At 39.0% G+C, this 18,601-nt stretch overlaps 1 protein-coding gene across 6 annotated transcripts in view; it reads right to left on the bottom strand.

Moving 5' to 3' along the window:
* The window catches only part of LOC149812008 (uncharacterized), a 312,037-nt gene that overhangs the window by 215,184 nt on the left and 78,252 nt on the right, over nucleotides 1–18,601 (bottom strand). For all 6 annotated transcript variants that reach the window (XR_016428606.1, XR_016428604.1, XR_016428605.1 and 3 more), the window contains exons 7-8: nucleotides 6,054–6,431; nucleotides 5,930–5,972 (exon numbers count right to left, since the gene is read on the bottom strand). Coding sequence is in view for 3 of the 6 variants with exons in the window: in XM_089993767.1 (XP_089849893.1) it covers nucleotides 5,930–5,972; nucleotides 6,054–6,431 (421 nt within the window). In the remaining 3 variants the exon portion in view is untranslated. The remainder of the gene's footprint in view (nucleotides 1–5,929; nucleotides 5,973–6,053; nucleotides 6,432–18,601) is intronic.

Here is an 18,601-nt window from a genome sequence, read left to right as displayed (position 1 = left end):
GATAAAAATTATAGGAATTAGACTACCACGTCTAAGTAGAGAAACTGTATTCTTAATGCAGGTAAACCATGGACCTAGTATGTGATGTGGAATTTCAGCTTATTAAGAAGTACACAAAAAGACTATGTAAAAGCAGTAACAGGCATATATTTAAGCAGGCAAACAGATGAGGCAGCAGTTATAATTAAGCAATCAAAGCCTTTTGTGCGAAGACAACAATTAAGCAATTAAAGCATATTCTACAATAATAACAACAGTGATGCATAACATTCATTTAGCAATTTATCCTATGAATCTGAGTATCTCATCTCTACACATTTCAGGACTTCATTTTATTACAAGCTCAGAACATGCTGGAAAAATATAAACATGTCTCTCTAGAACTCCACTCACTGTGATACCTGACATGTTCTAATTGATGTTTATCTTTTCTTATCCCGCGGGTACACACGGGCCGAGGCAACCATCACATAAGAGAATGTTCGGGGGTATATTATTCAACGGTGTTTTATTAGCCCAAACATTCTAACTGTGACTGAGATCCCAAGGGAGCGGCCAATGACCGAGAGAACCTCCCAAAGGCCAAACTAAATCAGGATGCATCCCTACTTCTGCAGAAGAACATGGAACTACCGCCTAGGACACATTTGGTAGTCCGGATCCCCCGACTCTGAGGACTGGGACCAACGAGTCGCTTTACGCTCGAAACCAAACACATGTTCCCAGAGTTTTGTACCACTTACCCTCTCCAAGGTAAGCCCGAATCTGAGTGGGTTAATCTTTTCTTTTAATTATTTTCCCGAAGTAGGGGCATTTCCCCAACTTCTACTATCATAGCAGTAAAATTCCCAACCTTAGTCATTGTACCAAGGTGTATAGAACAGTCCCAATGCTTTGTCATATGGATTGCATAACCCACCCAAAGTGCTCTGGTGCCTTTAAACCAGTCAAGCACAAAAGTTATTATTTAATTTATTTGCCAATATACTTGAACCAGATCACGTACCTTCATTAGGTACTTAACCAGTATCGCCCATTGGGCAAGGTGTTCCAAACGACACTAGTTATAGTTCATCCAATCCATTTTGTGTTATGTTCCAATATAATGGGTATAGTCCCTTCTAGATAATTGAGCATGGTACATATACACAACAGCTAATGAAGTACTGTTGATACAACTCACACAGCCTAACTAGGGCCTATCAAGTCTGAACCCAACATGTGCAAGAATTAAGTCTTAACATTTTCCTCAAACAGGTGCAGAAAGTTTTAGAATAATTAAGGACACAATCTAGCCACAATGGTTTGACCTGTCAGCGGATTACCCATTATGTAACATCTGTTAGGAATATGAAAAGAAACGATTGTCGTTGTACACAACCATATAGTCAAGTTAATTTAACAAGGTAAGACCCGATTATGCCATGCAATCCAAGTATGAAACCATGTCTAACATATACATCAAAACTTTTCAGGAACTATGGACACTGTTAAAATTTCCAATTTTCATCAATGATGCTCAGTTCCATGTATAAAGCAATCCTGGTGTCAACTAGTGAAGATAGCAGTTATCTAAAGCTTAACCTTGACAGATTTTACTTTCAGGCATGGAGGGTCAACATAGACAGTCATAGTATGCATAGCAGAGACAATTCAGCAAAAGAAAATCACAACTATAACCATTAACACCCTAATAAACAGACGGATTTCTGAGCCACTAAATCGGGGAAATTACTGGAGCTACAACGCTAAAAAAAATTCAGATTCCTTATACTGATTTCAATTCAATAAGAATAAAAAAAAAACGAACCTTCAGGAAATCATCTAAATGGCTTAACTTATGAACGTGCATGTCTAGCAATCTGAAGAATAGATGCAACTTAACAAAAGAAACATATCTAACAGAGCAAATCGGCTAATCCCCCATTTTGTCTGAGAATAATGAGCTTTTCAAAAACAATTAAGGCAGTGAATTCCATGTAAGCACGAGCCCAATGCATATACCCCTATCAGACAATTCAAACACCCATTTTTTTTTAATAGACATCCGACCCCTCCCCATGCTCGGATTTTTTGTAACTGCCGAAACTACCAACCCACAGATTTGGGGTTTCCGGCAACTGGTAACCCAAGAGGACTCTAGGTCGATCGAGTTAGGGTTTCCTCAGTAACCCACCTCAACATGACCGAACACAGTCAATACCTAAAGAAAAAAATTTCAGAAATCCTACAAAAACCAAAAACACCCCTCATACGAAAAATCCGAAACCCCCAAATCGTGGATTTGGGGTTTTCGGTTTGGGGTTGACAGACGACCCCAAATTGGGGATTCCCCCCCCCCCCACAAGTCGATCGATTTGGGTTTTGGACAACCCACACCCCACCAACCCATGATTGACCTGAAAAAGGTTACAGACCCTACCATTTTCCGGTGAAGGAGTTGCGGCAGCCACGCGAGAGGAGGTCGGCCGGCGTCTCCCGGCAAATGTTGCGTGCTGTAGGCAGGAGCTCGGAGGCGATTCGAACGAGAGAGAGAGAGAGAGAGAGAATGGGACAGCGAGAGAGGGAGAAGAAAGGGTTCGGGTCCCCCTTTGTAGGTGGGTGACATTCCAAAAAGGAAGGAAGCCCGGCGACTTCGGCTTCCTCCCCCCCCCCCCCCCTTCCCATTTCCAAAATGTTAGGGTTCAAAAGAACCCTAACCAGCGACTTATCGGGGGGGGTCCCCCTTTATTTTTATCGGGCAGCCCCTGTATCCTTTTTACAGGGTGTGGGCCGGGTCCGGGTCCGAACCGCGACGCTGGACCCGGTAGCGATTTGGATCCGGGGAATAAAAAAAAATGTGGATCTGTGTCGTGTGAACAATAGTGGATCCATGGGTTGGATCCACTTGGGTCCAACGTTGGATTCGACCAGTTTATTTGCTATTATACCCATATTTTTTTTTTCTTTTTGGATTCGGGTAACGGATCCTAGGCCCAAATCATGCTAAAAAAATATGTATATACACAAATTTTCTAGGTAATTGTATAAAATTTGCGATTATTACACACTTCATATCCTCCTTTTATCATACCAAGACTAGTCTCTTCTTGGCATATTTCGGCAATGACGTCTAAGAGAAGAGGCTTAGATCTATGAAGAAGAGAGGATCTAACTTATTTATATTAAGGCCTAAGCCCACGCAAGAATTGGAAGAAGTGTTCTTTTTCTATTTGCTCTCTTCTTAGTTCAACATCTTCACTAGCAACCAAATTGGGTTAAAGAATGGACTAAGAGCACTAAAGTAATCAGGGACACTCATGCCCCATTGTTTGATGGTACGTATCTTTTCTTGAAGAAAGAATTGCCTTACAAGATCTTTTTGTGTAATTTTGTGTATACATACCTTTCATAAAAAACATGCATCATTTGCCTTGCAGAACTTAGCGATGTTGGCACATATTTTTAGCTCAACATGCAAGAATGTTTTCATGTTTACTTTCCCAATCTTCTATCTTGGATTGATGGTCTTCAATGGCTTTTATGTGAGCATTTTCTTATAAATCTTTTTCTTGACCTCCTTCCAACTTAGTGAGTTTGAGTTGAGGTTCCGGAATAAATCCCATCATATATCCCCATTTCTTGCCTTTAAGCTTATTTTTCATGACGGATGCCCACATCATGTAATTAATACCATTGAACTTGAAAGAGAGATCAATCTTTTGCACATTCTCCATTTTGGCTTAGTAGAAAAGGGAAGAGGGATTATGTAAGAACACAGAAGAGCTCCTCCACTTGAGTTACCGCAAGCACCGCAATCCCTGAATCACGATCTTTCAATGGTCACTCTTCAAGAGATCAAGAACAACCTTGCTCTCATACCATGTAATGAAGTATGCGGAATTAAAAGAACAAAGTGCAAAAGCACAAACAAGTCCAAGAATGGACAATTACAAAAGCACAATACAAGCACAAAAATGCATAAGCAAAAGTCCACTAATGGGACAATACAAACTGCCTACAAAGGGCAACACCAACAAGTAAAAGAATATGATTTTATTAATAACATGCTTAAAAGCATTGAGAGAAATAGGGGGAACACCTCTCCTATTTATATAGAACAAACAAAAGGGAGGCCATTGGGAGCTCCCTTCGTAGAGACGTTGGGGCCCTAACAACTCTATGGAGTGGGGCCCCCAATGGCATGGAAATAAATAAAAAAAAGGAAAATAAGAAAAATAAAGAAAATAAAAATATAATTGTTTCTAATAAACAACTATAATTACATATGAAAAGACAAAAATACCATTGTTGGGCAAACTAATACAATACAGATTATATATATATATATATATATATATATATATATATATATATATACACACACACATATTTTAACAAGGGTGACATTATCATTGTCATCCATGTTTACAAGGGCTAAGAGAAGAGATAATCAAAAGTATCACGAGCACTCCACCACCAAGAGAGCTCCTCGAACACATGAGCACTCCACCACGAGAGCACCTCCAATGAAGAGCACGAACACACGAGAACTCTACTACAAGGAGGGCACAACAATCTCGCAAGCACTTGAATAAATTTTGCAAAAGAGACTTGATCTCTTGAAAAACTTGAGTGGCACGCTTCCTAATGCACCGAAAAATCAGCTTGATCTTCAAGCTTTGATACCATGTAAGGAAACAAGTTCCTTCGAAGATGTTTACCAAATCGTCAAAAGTGGACACTTAAAAGAGTTCCACCAAAACACAAAAAAAACCACAAATGGGCTCACACACAAGATCCACCAAAGGTGGCTGAAACAACCTTAAAAAATATTATTTTATTGACTGAAATATGCAAGAAGCAATACATGAATGAGGGGGAACCACCCCTTTATATACACATTCCAAAGGGCCTCAATAGAGAGGTTGGGAAAGGCCTAACGGCTCTAAATAGAGTCAATGGACTCTCCCAACGTCTCTTATTTTTTACTAGTCAACATTAGTTGACTAGTTGGAATTGAACCAAAAGGCAAAAAACTAAAAAAATTTAAACTAACCCAGTTACTAATCTAGTTACATATTTATATATATGTATATATATGCATGTACAAAATACATATTATATATATATATATATATATTTATATATATTTTTAACAACCAATACAAAAAATAAAGAAATAAAAGAAAAATAAAAATAAAAAATAAACTTTACAAAAAGGTATTATATACAATATATATGTATATATGTAATATACGTATACAAATACATATAATACACAAGTATGTATATATACAGATACATATAATATATATATACATTATATATGTACAATTTAACAGTAACCATCTAATTTTCCCTTGGGACATTTCACCCCAGAGAATTGATAAACATAGGACGGTGCTAAAAGCAATTATATTATAAACATTAAGGATGCTAAGTTAAGATTTGTAAGATCAAAAGCTTCCCTGAGCCAAAAGCAACTGGTTTAGAAGGACTTTTTCAATACAAGCATACATAAAAGACCAGATTCAAATCTGGAAGTGGCTCCCTATTTCAATAAATGGAGAATGGCATGGTAGCAAAACACCAATTTGCAAGCTGAAGATGCTGCTGTACAGTCCATTTTAAAATACCAATTCAACTTTTAGCCAATGTAGGTCGAGTCAATTAACCAGGACAACTTGCTACAAAGGGGGAACAGATGAATGCTTTCCACAGCAATCAGAGAAGCTGACCAGAAAAGTAGAACCAATTATTTAAAGGCTTCAAAATATTCAAGGTTCTATAAAACCATCAAATTGCTTTCTCCGTATGTTTGTGACAGGCATTACTCTTAAAGTATTAAGTTCCTTAAGTTCGTCTACAATTACATCAACTTGTTATCATTAAAATCTGAGAGAGAAAGAGAAACAATTCAATTCCAAGTCAACAAATAAGTGCTTACCCTGAAGAGTCATCGAATACATAATCAGTTTGCACGTCACCGCCTGAAACAACCATTGGAAACAACAAATCAAAGTTTAGAAAAACACTTCTGTTTGACTGTAATAATTTAATTCCTTTTCTACCTGATTGGTAAACAAGAGTGTTTTCATTAGAATCAGTGGTTTGGGATAATAGCATGGAATTTTCAGCCGCAGGCTCAGATAATGGTAGTGAGGTGGAATCAGAATCCAAACCACCAGTGTTGGAGGTAGGATCAGATGTAGCTATCTCATCCTCTTCACCAAACATATCAAATGCAGCACCAGTAGTTCCAGACATGTCCTGGACCAAGTTAGGGACTGAAGTAGAGGCTATTACACGCCCTGCATCATTTGAAAATATATCTTCTGCCACGGGCCCTGTTTCATTTGAAAATATGTCTTCTGCCACGTCCAAATCAAGTTTACCAGCTTCATGAATAGATACATGGTCGCTTGCTGAGGCTATGCGCTCAAATCCTTCTGAAGCAAACATAAAATGAAGCCCAGTTAGTGCTAATGGTTGTCTGATGCATATACTTGCGCTCATAAATTAGAATGAAATACTATATTAAGTGATGAATATGCAAAAACAAAGAAAAAAAGACTTAATAGTAACTGATGGATGTACATGTGAAAATCACAGACCATATTAAGCTAGTTTACAAGTTTGGAGAAAATGCAAGAATTTGTAGAGACATGCTGTGTGTTCTGGACCGCCATGTTTTCACCTTTTTTGTTCCTAATGTATATACCTCTTTGGCACTCTACAGTGCATATGGCCTTTTGGCTTAAGAACCCTGTGTATCGGGCCCCTCTCTCCCTCTCTTTATGTACTTTGCTTACAAGTTGCTGTAAAAAAGTTTTATGCATCCTTGCCTCCTTGCTTTTTTTGTGCTTTTTCATGCGCGTGCTCTTGCTTATGCTCATGCGTGTGTGTTGTGAGTTTGCTTGTGCGCTTAAAAGGCCTGCTTGCGGTGTTTGTGACTAGCCGAAGCTACGTCGTGAGGGCTTTCGCTTCTAAGCCAGTGACAATTTGGTACCAGAGCCTTGTCGATGTTGGGATTGACAATGGCGCCGAAAAAAAATATAACGACTTCTTCAGGTAGTATGGTTTCTCTTGAAGAGTTCATGGTTGATGATCGTATGTCAGCTATTGTGCGTGATGTCATCGAGTTGACGGAGACAGTGACCAACGTGGAGAAGTTGGTTAATGGGACTTGTACTGCTTTTACGGATCAACCTAGAGATCAAGATTGCAGTAGAGGGGGTGGAAGACTCAGTGGATGATCTTGCCACTAGATTTGGTGATTCAGTGGATGATCTTGCCACCAAGTTTGATGATCTGCTAGGACGGTTCAACATCATGGCTGCAAAAATGGATGTTGTCCGACGAAAAAATGACCAGTTGAAATGATAGTTGAGGAATGTCTCAACTGGTGGAGCTGCCGCGCATGTAGATAGGTCGCATATCAAGCTACCTGAGCCCGCAAAGTATAGGGGCAATCGAAACTCGAGAGACCTCGAGAACTTTATCTACCAGATAGAGCAGTATCTTGATGCTGCTAGGGTGGAGGAAGACACAAATAGTGCACTGCAACAATGTACTTTGCGGATGAAGCGACTCTTTGGTGGAGACGTTGTTTAGGCGATGTTCGGCGTGGTCTTGTCGCAGTAGACTCATGAGAAGACCTTAAGAGAGAGCTATGCGACTTCTTTATGCCCAAAAATGAAGAAAGATTGGCCCGCAATAGGTTGCTAGCATTGAAACAGACAGGGTCAGTGCATGACTACGTCAAGGCATTCACCTCGGTGATGTTGGACATCGAGGACATGGGTGATGCAGATCGGTTGTTCTACTTTAGCCACAGATTGCAAGGGTGGGCAGTCACGGAACTCATTCAGCATGATCCTCTAACTCTCGTTGTGGCACTTGCTATTGCGGAGAAGCTAGTCGAGCTCGATAGGCACAACACGGCATTTCAAAGTAGACAACATGGAAATGACCGTAACAATAATCGAAGGGATAATTGAAAGAATGATAATGGGAAGAATGCTGGTCGTGAGAACCAGCAGAATCAGAGCCGACAAGATGGCTAGAATAATAATAACAATCAGAACATGAATAACTTTCAGGGGAGCAACTATCGTCGTCGTGATTGTCGTATGGTGATCAGTGGGTCGATATGTGTCCCAACAGAAATTACGGTCAAAGGAATGGAGATAATTGAATGTCGTTCAGGGTGAGAAAGTTCATCAACCTGCAGAAATGCTAATTGTTGGGGCAATACAAATGATGAATGCAGTGAATGTGACAGTGTGAACACCCCAAATTTTTCAAAATTTGTAAAAATGACCCTTTTTGCCCCTAGCCCTGTTTTCTGAGAAAATCAAGTCATTTCTTCAGATTTTCTGAATTAAAATCCATATTGATATATTCAAATTCCAAACCCGGATCCGAATTCAATACTTTAAATCCATATCTCCTCAAAACTCGGGTCCTACTGCATTTTCTGAAGAAATTTTTTTCAAAATAGCTTTTGAATTCTCAGAAAAATTCCTTTTTATATAAAAAAAAATTAGTTTTTATCTTTGTTTTCTCGCAAATCTTAGGATTTTACTTAAAAATACCAAAAAAAAAAGGAAAAATAACACCAAAAACTAAAAAAATGAAAAAATTACGAGGAAAAATGAGTTTAAACACTTTTCATAAAAAAAACTTTTCGAGGGAGCCCCCCCTCTTTGTAAAAACCTAAAAGCAAAAGGGGCCCCTTTCGTAAATTTGTTTCTTAGGGTTTCTTTGGAAACCCTTCGTAAGAAAAAAAAAAGAGAGAGGGGGCGGCGCCTTTTGCGCCAAACCTCTCTCCCCTTCTCGGCTCCCATTCACGAATCCACCGAAACCCTTTGCCAGCTTTCCCCTCTCAATCCTCCATTGCCAACCCTTCAATCATCTCACCTCAGTCGTCGATCCATAACCTCCACCCTTCCCGACCCTTCTCCTCCATCTTTAAAATGAACCGCACATGGGAACTCAAAAGCACCGCGTTTCACCCCTCCACCTTCGATCAAAAATTTCTTCATCCGTTCTCACCCCAGCACCTTTCTCCTTCTCCATTGATCACTTCTTCTTCCCCTCTTCTTCTTCCTATTTCTCTTTTTTTCTGACTGAAGAAGGTCGACCCCGAAACTCCAGCAATCCGGCAAAGGAACCGTGGTGTACTCTTACCAAGTCATGCAGAAGCCTTCTTAAAGCCTTCTTAAAGCCGAAATCGGCAGATCTGAATTCAGCACCCTTTCTCTTTCCCCATTCGCCTCAATCTGGATCAATTCACGAGAGGAGGTACCATAACATCCGATCTTCAGTTCAGACAACCGTCAGACCCCTTGCGAGACAGTTGAGTTGCCTCAAGGCTCAGGCGGCATGATGTTTAGGTTTCTAGTTATGAGCAAGATGAAATAAGGTAATGGTGAATGGCATGACACAGATGATGGACCTGTCGTTTCCCCTGAAACAAGGAGAATTGCACCACCTGGTATTGTCTCTGTGTTTTCTGTTTTCTTTTTTTTTACTCTTCAGCCAGGTTATTTGGGGTACGGTTATTTTGAATATTTTTTAGTACTTCATCATCAGAATCATGTAAATATTCATTATGTTATATTGTCTTTCCAATATTTGTTAACTTCATGTTGTGTCCTCTGTTCAACATTAACCCGTAGTTGTTTTACCATCTGCATTATTAATTTTGAGCCATTCATATAAAATGATCCATCATATCTATTATTTCTGCAATACCTCATTTCTTGTATATAGTATGTTACACAACTGTTGTACGTGTATATTCTGCAACACTTATCACCAGACCTTGCTGCCATTCTCTACAGCAACTCCCTTGACCACAACGTATCTTTGTAATTCTATCTTGTATACTGGCTGTGCTTGTCACTATTCTTCTTCAGGGGGAGCTCGTACTGGACAGTCTCTGAGGTTAGTAGAAATCTGACTGAATATAAGCTTGCTGTAAAATGGAGCTAGAGAGGTATCTTTTTAGAAATAGCAATAACAAAATCACCCTGATTTGCTCCGCATGATTCATCACATTGCATATATACATGATAGGTATGCTGCATAGATTAGCTTTGTTCATTGCATATGTTTAGCTTGGTATATCAAATGCATCACATAGGCTAACTTTTTCCATATTGCATATTGTAATTCACATGCATTATGACATTCATTAACATATTAGTTTCCATATGTTTACATTTAGTTAATCAATTGCATCTCATTCTGCGATTTCATCATGTATTTTATCCACTGGCTTGTTGCATATCTCCAGCACCTTCACACTCAATCGCCATAGTTTATATCTCCTGTAACTGCTGCTCACCCACCGCCCCTGCCTCATTGGCTGTAGCATATTATCACTATCATCTAGCCTGCACCAGCTACTGCTGTAGCCTTTCCCATACTCACAGCAGTGCCAACGCACTGCTGTGTTTCATCCTTTTAAATATTCACAGCAGTCCAGCAGCACACACATCCCTTCCCTGCACCATTGCTTGCTGTCACATTGTTATTTCTTCATTTCCCTATAACCAGTTTTCTTCACCACCTTACATTTCACCCTTCCCTTTCATATTACCTACTGTAAGCATCTCAAAACAGTATTTAACTGTTGCCAATGGTCGGTACGGTATCCCTTAAAACTACCTGCTGCATCCTCTGTAATAGAGTGATGCCCATCAATGGGTTGTGTATCACAACCCCAGCACCTATATCATCTGAAGATACCAATGAAAGTAATACTTCAGTTGCTTCAGCAACTTCATTTCCACCAAGCATACCATTGCCCTCGCCGGACCTCGCTGCCACCTAGGTAGCAGTAGGACCTTCCCTTATCACAGGACCCCTGTTAGTTCCAACAAACCTTCATCTCACCCATCTGATTCTACTACCGCAGCAAGTCCTGCAACCCATTAAATCATCTCTTTCTCATGCCATGTATATATATATATATAGATACATACACATATCTATATGCATGTATAAACATATATATTATTCCCTCTGTCCGTTTCATCATTCATTTGAACATTTTTGTAAAGATACCCACATGGTATATACCATTTTTTTTCTTCTTTTCTCCCATTTTTCATACTAACTCAGTCGTTTTGCAGGAAATCTATGGGAAAAGCTATCATTTAGGGTTGTAAATTGGATTTTATATGTTGTAATAAAAATTTACATTTCCCTGCTTTAGGTAGAATGAATGAGCATTATAGAATACCATGAATTGTTTATTCCATGCATCTTTCATTTATTTCTCAAAATCCCCACAATGGTGAAACACGAATGGCACGTGCACCATTTCGTAAGAGGTAAGTTAATTCTAAGTTGACGATTTACATCAACGGCCATAGTCGGGGTGCGAACGAAACTTAGAATTCTCATCTTTTACGAAATAACACTGGATCCACACTAGATCCACTTTCAAAATTCATCATATTTTCTCAAAATATTTTCTTTCTTTTATCAGAATTTAACTTAGGATTAACTCAAAATATATACCAATGGCCATAGTCAGGGTATATTGAGGGTTAATTTCATTTTAAATTCTATAAAAACACTAAAAATGTATCTTATTCTTCTTTTGAATTTAAATATAGATTATCATATAATACATTCAATGACCATAGTCAAGGATGTATTATATTTTCAATCTTATTTTAATTCATTTAAAGAATGAAATAGCTTTTCAAATTCCAAAATTTCAAAACTTATTCAAATTAGGGCAGAATTACATCATATTTTCAAAAACTTCTTTTTCAAAATCCCAAGTGTTTCTTCTTCTTCATCAGATCTTATTCAAAATCCAATTCCATCTCACTTCAAGGTTCAAGAATTCAATTTCAAAGTCCAATCTGACTTTGAAATTCCAAAATCACTTTTATATTCAAACTTCCAACTCAAATCAAAATTCAAAATCAAAGTTCAAATTAACTTTGAAATTATCTTCTGATTTCATAATCAAGTTCATCCCCTTATCTTCAATCAAGGTTTGGATTTGAATCTCAAGTTTAAATTTGGGTTTCTAAAACTCAGATCCGTCTTTAAAGGTCCTATTTGGACTTTCAAAACCCAAATCCAAAGACAAATCATAATCTCAACTTGGATCCAGATTTCCAAGTATAAATTCCAATTCCACTCTGGATCTCGAATTACAGATTCAAAAACTTCTTTTTCAAAATCCCAAGTGTTTCTTCTTCTTCATCAGATCTTATTCAAAATCCAATTCCATCTCACTTCAAGGTTCAAGAATTCAATTTCAAAGTCCAATCTGACTTTGAAATTCCAAAATCACTTTTATATTCAAACTTCCAACTCAAATCAAAATTCAAAATCAAAGTTCAAATTAACTTTGAAATTATCTTCTGATTTCATAATCAAGTTCATCCCCTTATCTTCAATCAAGGTTTGGATTTGAATCTCAAGTTTAAATTTGGGTTTCTAAAACTCAGATCCGTCTTTAAAGGTCCTATTTGGACTTTCAAAACCCAAATCCAAAGACAAATCATAATCTCAACTTGGATCCAGATTTCCAAGTATAAATTCCAATTCCACTCTGGATCTCGAATTACAGATTCAAATTCCCTTTAGGATCTAGAACCCAATGCTACTTTGGATCTTAGACTTCAGATCCAAAATCCATTTAGGATTCAGATCCCATTCTACCATTGGATCTCAGATTCAGATCCCAATTCCAATTCTTAGGATCCAGAATCCAACTCTACTTTGGGTCTCAGACTTTAGATCCAAAATCCGTTCTTTAGGATCTAGAACCCAATTCACCTCGGACCTCGGATTTCAGATCCAAGTCCAGTTTAGGATCCAGAATCCAATTCTACTTTGGATCTCAGACTTCAGATCCAATTCCCTCTTAGGATCCAGGGCCCAACCCTATCTTGGATCTCCAACTTCATGTCCCAATTCCATTCCAAATCTTGAATCTGATCCCATTCAAAATCCCAAAATCCAAATTCCACTTTAAATGCCAATTCTTAAAGCCAATTCCATTTCATTCAAACCAAGTTCCTATTTTGGACCCTAAATCCAAAAATCAACTCAAAACTCTATTCAGAATCCAGAACTTGGATTCGGATTTCATCTTGAAATTCCAAACTGTTACAAATCCCATTTCCTTTAGATTTCCCACATTTCCTTCTAAAATCAAAACTTCAAAAGTGGAATTCAATTCCATTCCAAATATTCATCCAAGTTCAAACTTCTAAATTCAAAGTCCATTTATAACTTTGAAAATTTCCTTCATTCTCTTTTTATTTCAAGACTTCAAGATCAATTTCCAAATTCCAGATTTATTTTCCCAAGCCCCTGATTATTCTAAAAAACTTAAAACTTTAATCTTAAGTTCTAAGTTAGAAAACATTTCTTCACTTTATCGGATTCATTTGGAATTTCTTCAAAACATTTTCAAAAAGAGCATGCATCTTTGCATTTGCACAAGCATGATTCATTGTGCATTTTAGACTTAGGATAAATACTTAGATAATTTCTTAGCAAAGCAAAAGGCATTAATTCGACCCTTGGTTCGATTACCCCTGGTAAAGGCGCCAGGAACGGTCGAACCTCGTACCGACGAGCGGATCCCGTCTCCCAGTTTTCCCGCAAATATTTCAAAAAACGGAGGCGAGTTATTTCAAATATTTTTAAAATTAAGGTCAAGTGAGACCCGCAAAAGAGTTCCTCTTCTCTTCTCTTCTTTCTTTTCTCTTCTCTCTTTCTTTCCGTCTTTTATCTTTCTCCCTTCAAAAAGGAGGAAAATAAGGGATTAGAAAGGAAAAGAGAATAAAGAGAGAGAATATTACGAGAGGAAAAATTTTGCGATGATCACAGGTTTGGCGACCGTGATGGGACCTGTCTTCGTTCGGTCGAATTTAATGCCTTTTCTTTTGCTTTGACATTATCTAAGTCTTTATTCTTCAAAATGTCAGCTACATTTTCATGCAAACCTTAGGAGCCTAGATTTTGTCCTAAGCTGACATCATTGCATATAGGATTTAAGTATGGTTTGGTAGGACCATATTGAGGAGATTATTCATGTTCACATTAGACTTAGGTCTTAAATACAACTCTCCTCAATTTTAGGGATTGAATGCAAAACAATGTATGCAAGTGTATGCTTCCCTTCATTTTAATCTATCTCTTTAGGACTTGCATTAGATCCATCTGATTTCTTGCATGTTGAGCATATTTTGAAAACCTCCTTACCTAATATTGTCCCGGTCATCACGTTGTTGGGCTGTCTCACTGAACCATAGTTCGGGAGAGAGCCTCACAACTGGGCCACTTATTTGGGTTCGCGCCCCCCTACCACGTACCTAAGGGCCATAGTCCGAGGTATATCGGTAGGTGCTCAAGGATGTTGGGAAGTCATTACTTTAGAACCGGAGGAATATTTCTATACCACGTACTTCAAGCTTCGGCTTGGGTATATCGGCGTATCTTGATTGGAATCAGATGATCTGAACCCTAGAGTTAGGATTAAGGTCCTACAAGCCACTTCAAATATTGCATTTTAGAGTCAGCCTCTAGGGAGTGCCGTTTGTACATTCTTGTTTATATATCTATGATTGTATGATATTTTATATTCCCTATATTTTCCAAAACCCTGGGTATATTATTATTCAAAATTTCCTCTTTGTTTTAAAACCCAGGTGTATTTTCCTTTTTCTTCTCTTAATTTCTTCTAATTCTTTTTTATCCTGCCTGCAATTCTTCAAAAATTTTGAAATCCTTTTCTATATCCTATTTCTTATCCTCATTTACAATAAAACATCTTTTGTCAGGAGATGTCCTTTTTCAAAATTAAACTTTTTTGTTCATATTTTACTTGTTTATCTTTTTCTCAGAAAAACAATGCGGTTGTCGCAAATTTTGGTGACAACCCGATCCCTCGTAATGGGATATTTTCATTGTCTAATTTGTAATTTCATCCTTCATTAAAATTTCCTTCCTAAGTCTTTTTCTAAAAACCTCCCATTCTATTCATCAGTGAAAACGTCAACGTTTCATCATGGTTCAAACGAGAGCAAGAAGAAGGGCAGCTCAGTAGCACAATGACAGCGAAGTGGAAGAAATAAACTCTTCCAGATTGTCTCGAAAGCATAATTCAGAAAAAGATGATGTTGACCCGGCAATGTATAAGATCTTTCAAAAAATGATGGCAAAAATGATGTCCGAGCAAGCTGGGGCAAGTTCAAAGAAGACATCCTCTAAGAGCAAGACCAAGAGAAAGCCAGGGAAGAAGCATGTCAAGATCAATAAGAAGAGAGTCCAGCAGGACAGCACATCTGAGGGCACAGAATTAGCAGAAGAGGATTCCGAAGAAGAACAGTTTGTGTTCATCCCAAAACATCTGCGACAACCCAAGAAAGTGGCAGAAGAACCTGAATCAGTCAACAAACCTAAAGATGGGGCCCCGACAGAAGATTCAGTTCAAGCATTAACTAAAATGGTCAAAGATCTGCAAACTCGAGATAAGGGGAAGAGGGTGTATACCAGACAAGATTTCTACCTTGGCTTAGATGGGGACAACAACTTGGAAGATCTCCCCCGAAAATTTATTAAGTTCGATGGGTCCGGCAACCCAAAGGCTCATCTTGCAATGTTCTTCGCCGAATGTGCCAGGTTCAGTGAAGACAATCGGGCCCTCTTCTTGTGCTTTCCTCGCAGTTTGGAGGGCGTAGCAGCTAAGTGGTATGCGGAGCACATCAACCCTGTCGAGCTGCGAGATTTTGATAAAGTTGTCAACCTGTTTGTAGAGAGATTCATGTTCAATACTGAGGCACCGCCAACCCTCAATCACTTATGCAATTTGAGGCAGGATGACAATGAAAAGGTCATAGATTTCATCCGTAGGTGGAGAGATACCTGCAACAAGATGAGAACCCCCGTCTCAGAGGAACATGCCCTTCAACTCATCCTCAATAACTTCTCTCAACCCCTGAAAAGCCTCATCTTCCCATACCCTTCCAAGTCATTTATTGAGTTGACTGAGCGAGCTGAATGGCTCGAGATGGGAATAAATAACGGAGTCTATGATGGCACCACTCTGGCAAGGGGCAATCAAGATGCAAAGAAGAAAACCCATTTCACTCTTTCCGCTGGTCCCTCACCCGACAACAAGGGTAACAAGGATGATCATGTCAGCAATTTAGAAGGATTCAGAGGTCAAAAGGGAAGGTCTTCCAACAACAATAAGCCTTCCCAACCTAATTCTCAGCAGCGGGAAAAGAATCAGGAAAAACCAAAGCGCAAGGATTGGAGTTCTGACCGCGAATTCACCCCTTTAGAGCAGACACTCGATGAAGTTCTGGAATATATGCTCACAAAGAATATGATTCGTCTGCCAAGAGCTGGCGATCCTTCAGTAGTCTTGGGCAGCTTCAAGGAACAGTTCTGCAAGTATCATCGAGTAGTGGGGCACGATACAGAGTACTGTTTCGTTCTGAAAAACATCGTCCAGGACTGCATCGATAAACACCTTCTGATAGAGGAGAAAACTGAAGAGCAGCCCACCGCCCTGACTTAACCTTTTTCAGAAGGCCGATGACACTAGAGTCTTTTCTGTTATCCTCCATTTTCTTTCTTGTAAGGGCAAGTCAGCCCGAGTCTTTTTATGACCTTCCGTTCAAAGGATGCTTGTAAATATTTCAGTCTTTACTATCAATTTTGCTTATAAATGCAATGACAATTTCCTTCCTATCTTTGAGGTTCAATTCTTATTTCTTTTAGCTATATTGGGGCATTAGAATTTCTTTTTCAAAAATTCGGGACAATCCTGACATCATTCATGAGAGAAATGATATTACCTATGAGGATCTTTCAAAAATCATGAAAATTTTAGTTTAAATATTTTATTACAACCTTTTTCAAAGATCAACCCGTGTGTTGATCATATTTTTCTACAAATTGATTTCAAATCATTGCATTTCAAAAATCAACCCTTGCGTTGATCATATTCTCTAAATTGGACATGAGATCAGGTTATTGGGAAGTAAGAGTTGCTAAAGGGGATGAAGTGAAAACCACCTTTGTAACGCATTATGGGGTGTTCGAATTTCGTATTATGTCATTCGGCCTGACGAACACGTCAGAAGCCTTCTCAACCTTGATGAATAAGATTTTCTACTCGCACATTGATAAGTTGTCGTCGTTTACTTGGACGACATAGTAGTGTACAACGACTTCATGGAGGAGTATATTCAATACCTTCAGATTGTGTTTCAGACTCTAAAGGACAAGTTATACGTTAAGCAGGAAAAGTGTCCATTTGGCTAGGAGGAAGTTCACTTCCTTGGCAATATTGTGGGAGGAGGCAAATTGAAAATGGACCACAAGAATGTTGAAGTTATTCAAGCATAGGAGTCGCCTACTAAGATTCCTGAACTACATTCTTTCTTGGGACTTGCCAATTACTATCGGCGATTCATCAAAGGGTATTATCAGATCGTCGTCAGGCTCACTGATCTGCTAAAGAAATATCGGCCATGGCTATGGTCTGATGCATGTTAGAAATTTTTTGAGAAGTTAAAGCGCACCCTAATAGAAGAGCCTATTTTAAGGTTGTCGAATTGTGAGCAACCATTTGAAGTGCAGACCGATGCGTCTGACTTTGCAATTGGAGGGGTGTTGCTCCATGAAAGACATCACATTGCATTTTAGAGCTGCAAGTTGAATGATGACTAGCGTCGATATATTGTGCACGAGCGTGAAATGTTAGTAGTCGTGGATTGTTTTCGCACATGGAGACACTATTTTGGGGGTCACAATTCGTTCTGCGCACTAACAACGTTGCGACAAGCTATTTTCAGACTCATAAGAAGCTGAGTCCAAGACAAGCCTGTTGGCAAGATTTTCTGGCAGAATTTGATATGGTCCTTGAGTACAAGTCTGGCAGGACCAATGTTATTGCTGACGCCTTGAGTCGGAAGGTAGATTGTGGCACTGCTCACTTGAGACGGTAATGTTAGCCAACCAACGAGTGATCTTCTCGAGCATGTTCGAGAAGCTTTGAGGAATGATCCAACGGCCCAACAGCTGATCACGTTGGTAAAAAAAAGACGTGGAGATTCTGGTTGAAGGACGATTTGTTTCACTCCATGGAAGATCGTCTGTATATTCTGCGGTTGGATACTCTATGAAAGCGCTTAATGCACGAGTGTCATGATACCGTCAGGGCGGGTCACCCAGGGCAACAGAGGACTTTGGCATTGTTGGAGTGTGCGTTCTATTGGCCACAGATATGCGATAATATGGATGCTTATATGTGAACTTGCTTAATCTACAAGCAAGACAAGCCCATAAACCAGAGACCTTGTGGATTGTTGAAGCCTCTGCCAGTGCCAAGTCGTCCATGGGAGTGCATCACCATGGACTTCATCATGATCTTGACAAAAGCTCAAGGTTGCAGTTCAATCTACATGTTTGTGGAAAGGTTTTCAAAATATGCTATCTATGTGTTTGCCTCTGCCACCTGCTCAGTTGTCGATACCGCAAAGTTGTTCGTGCAGAATATGATTAAGTATTGAGGAATACCTGAGAGCATAGTCAGCGATCATGACGCTCGCCTCAC

This window comes from Nuphar pumila, chromosome 17 (assembly GCF_984573655.1).
Source record: "Nuphar pumila chromosome 17, dmNupPumi1.hap1.1, whole genome shotgun sequence".
Lineage (NCBI taxonomy): Eukaryota > Viridiplantae > Streptophyta > Magnoliopsida > Nymphaeales > Nymphaeaceae > Nuphar > Nuphar pumila.
Note: the sequence above shows the minus strand (reverse complement) of the source record. Positions and strands in the feature narration are given on the sequence as shown.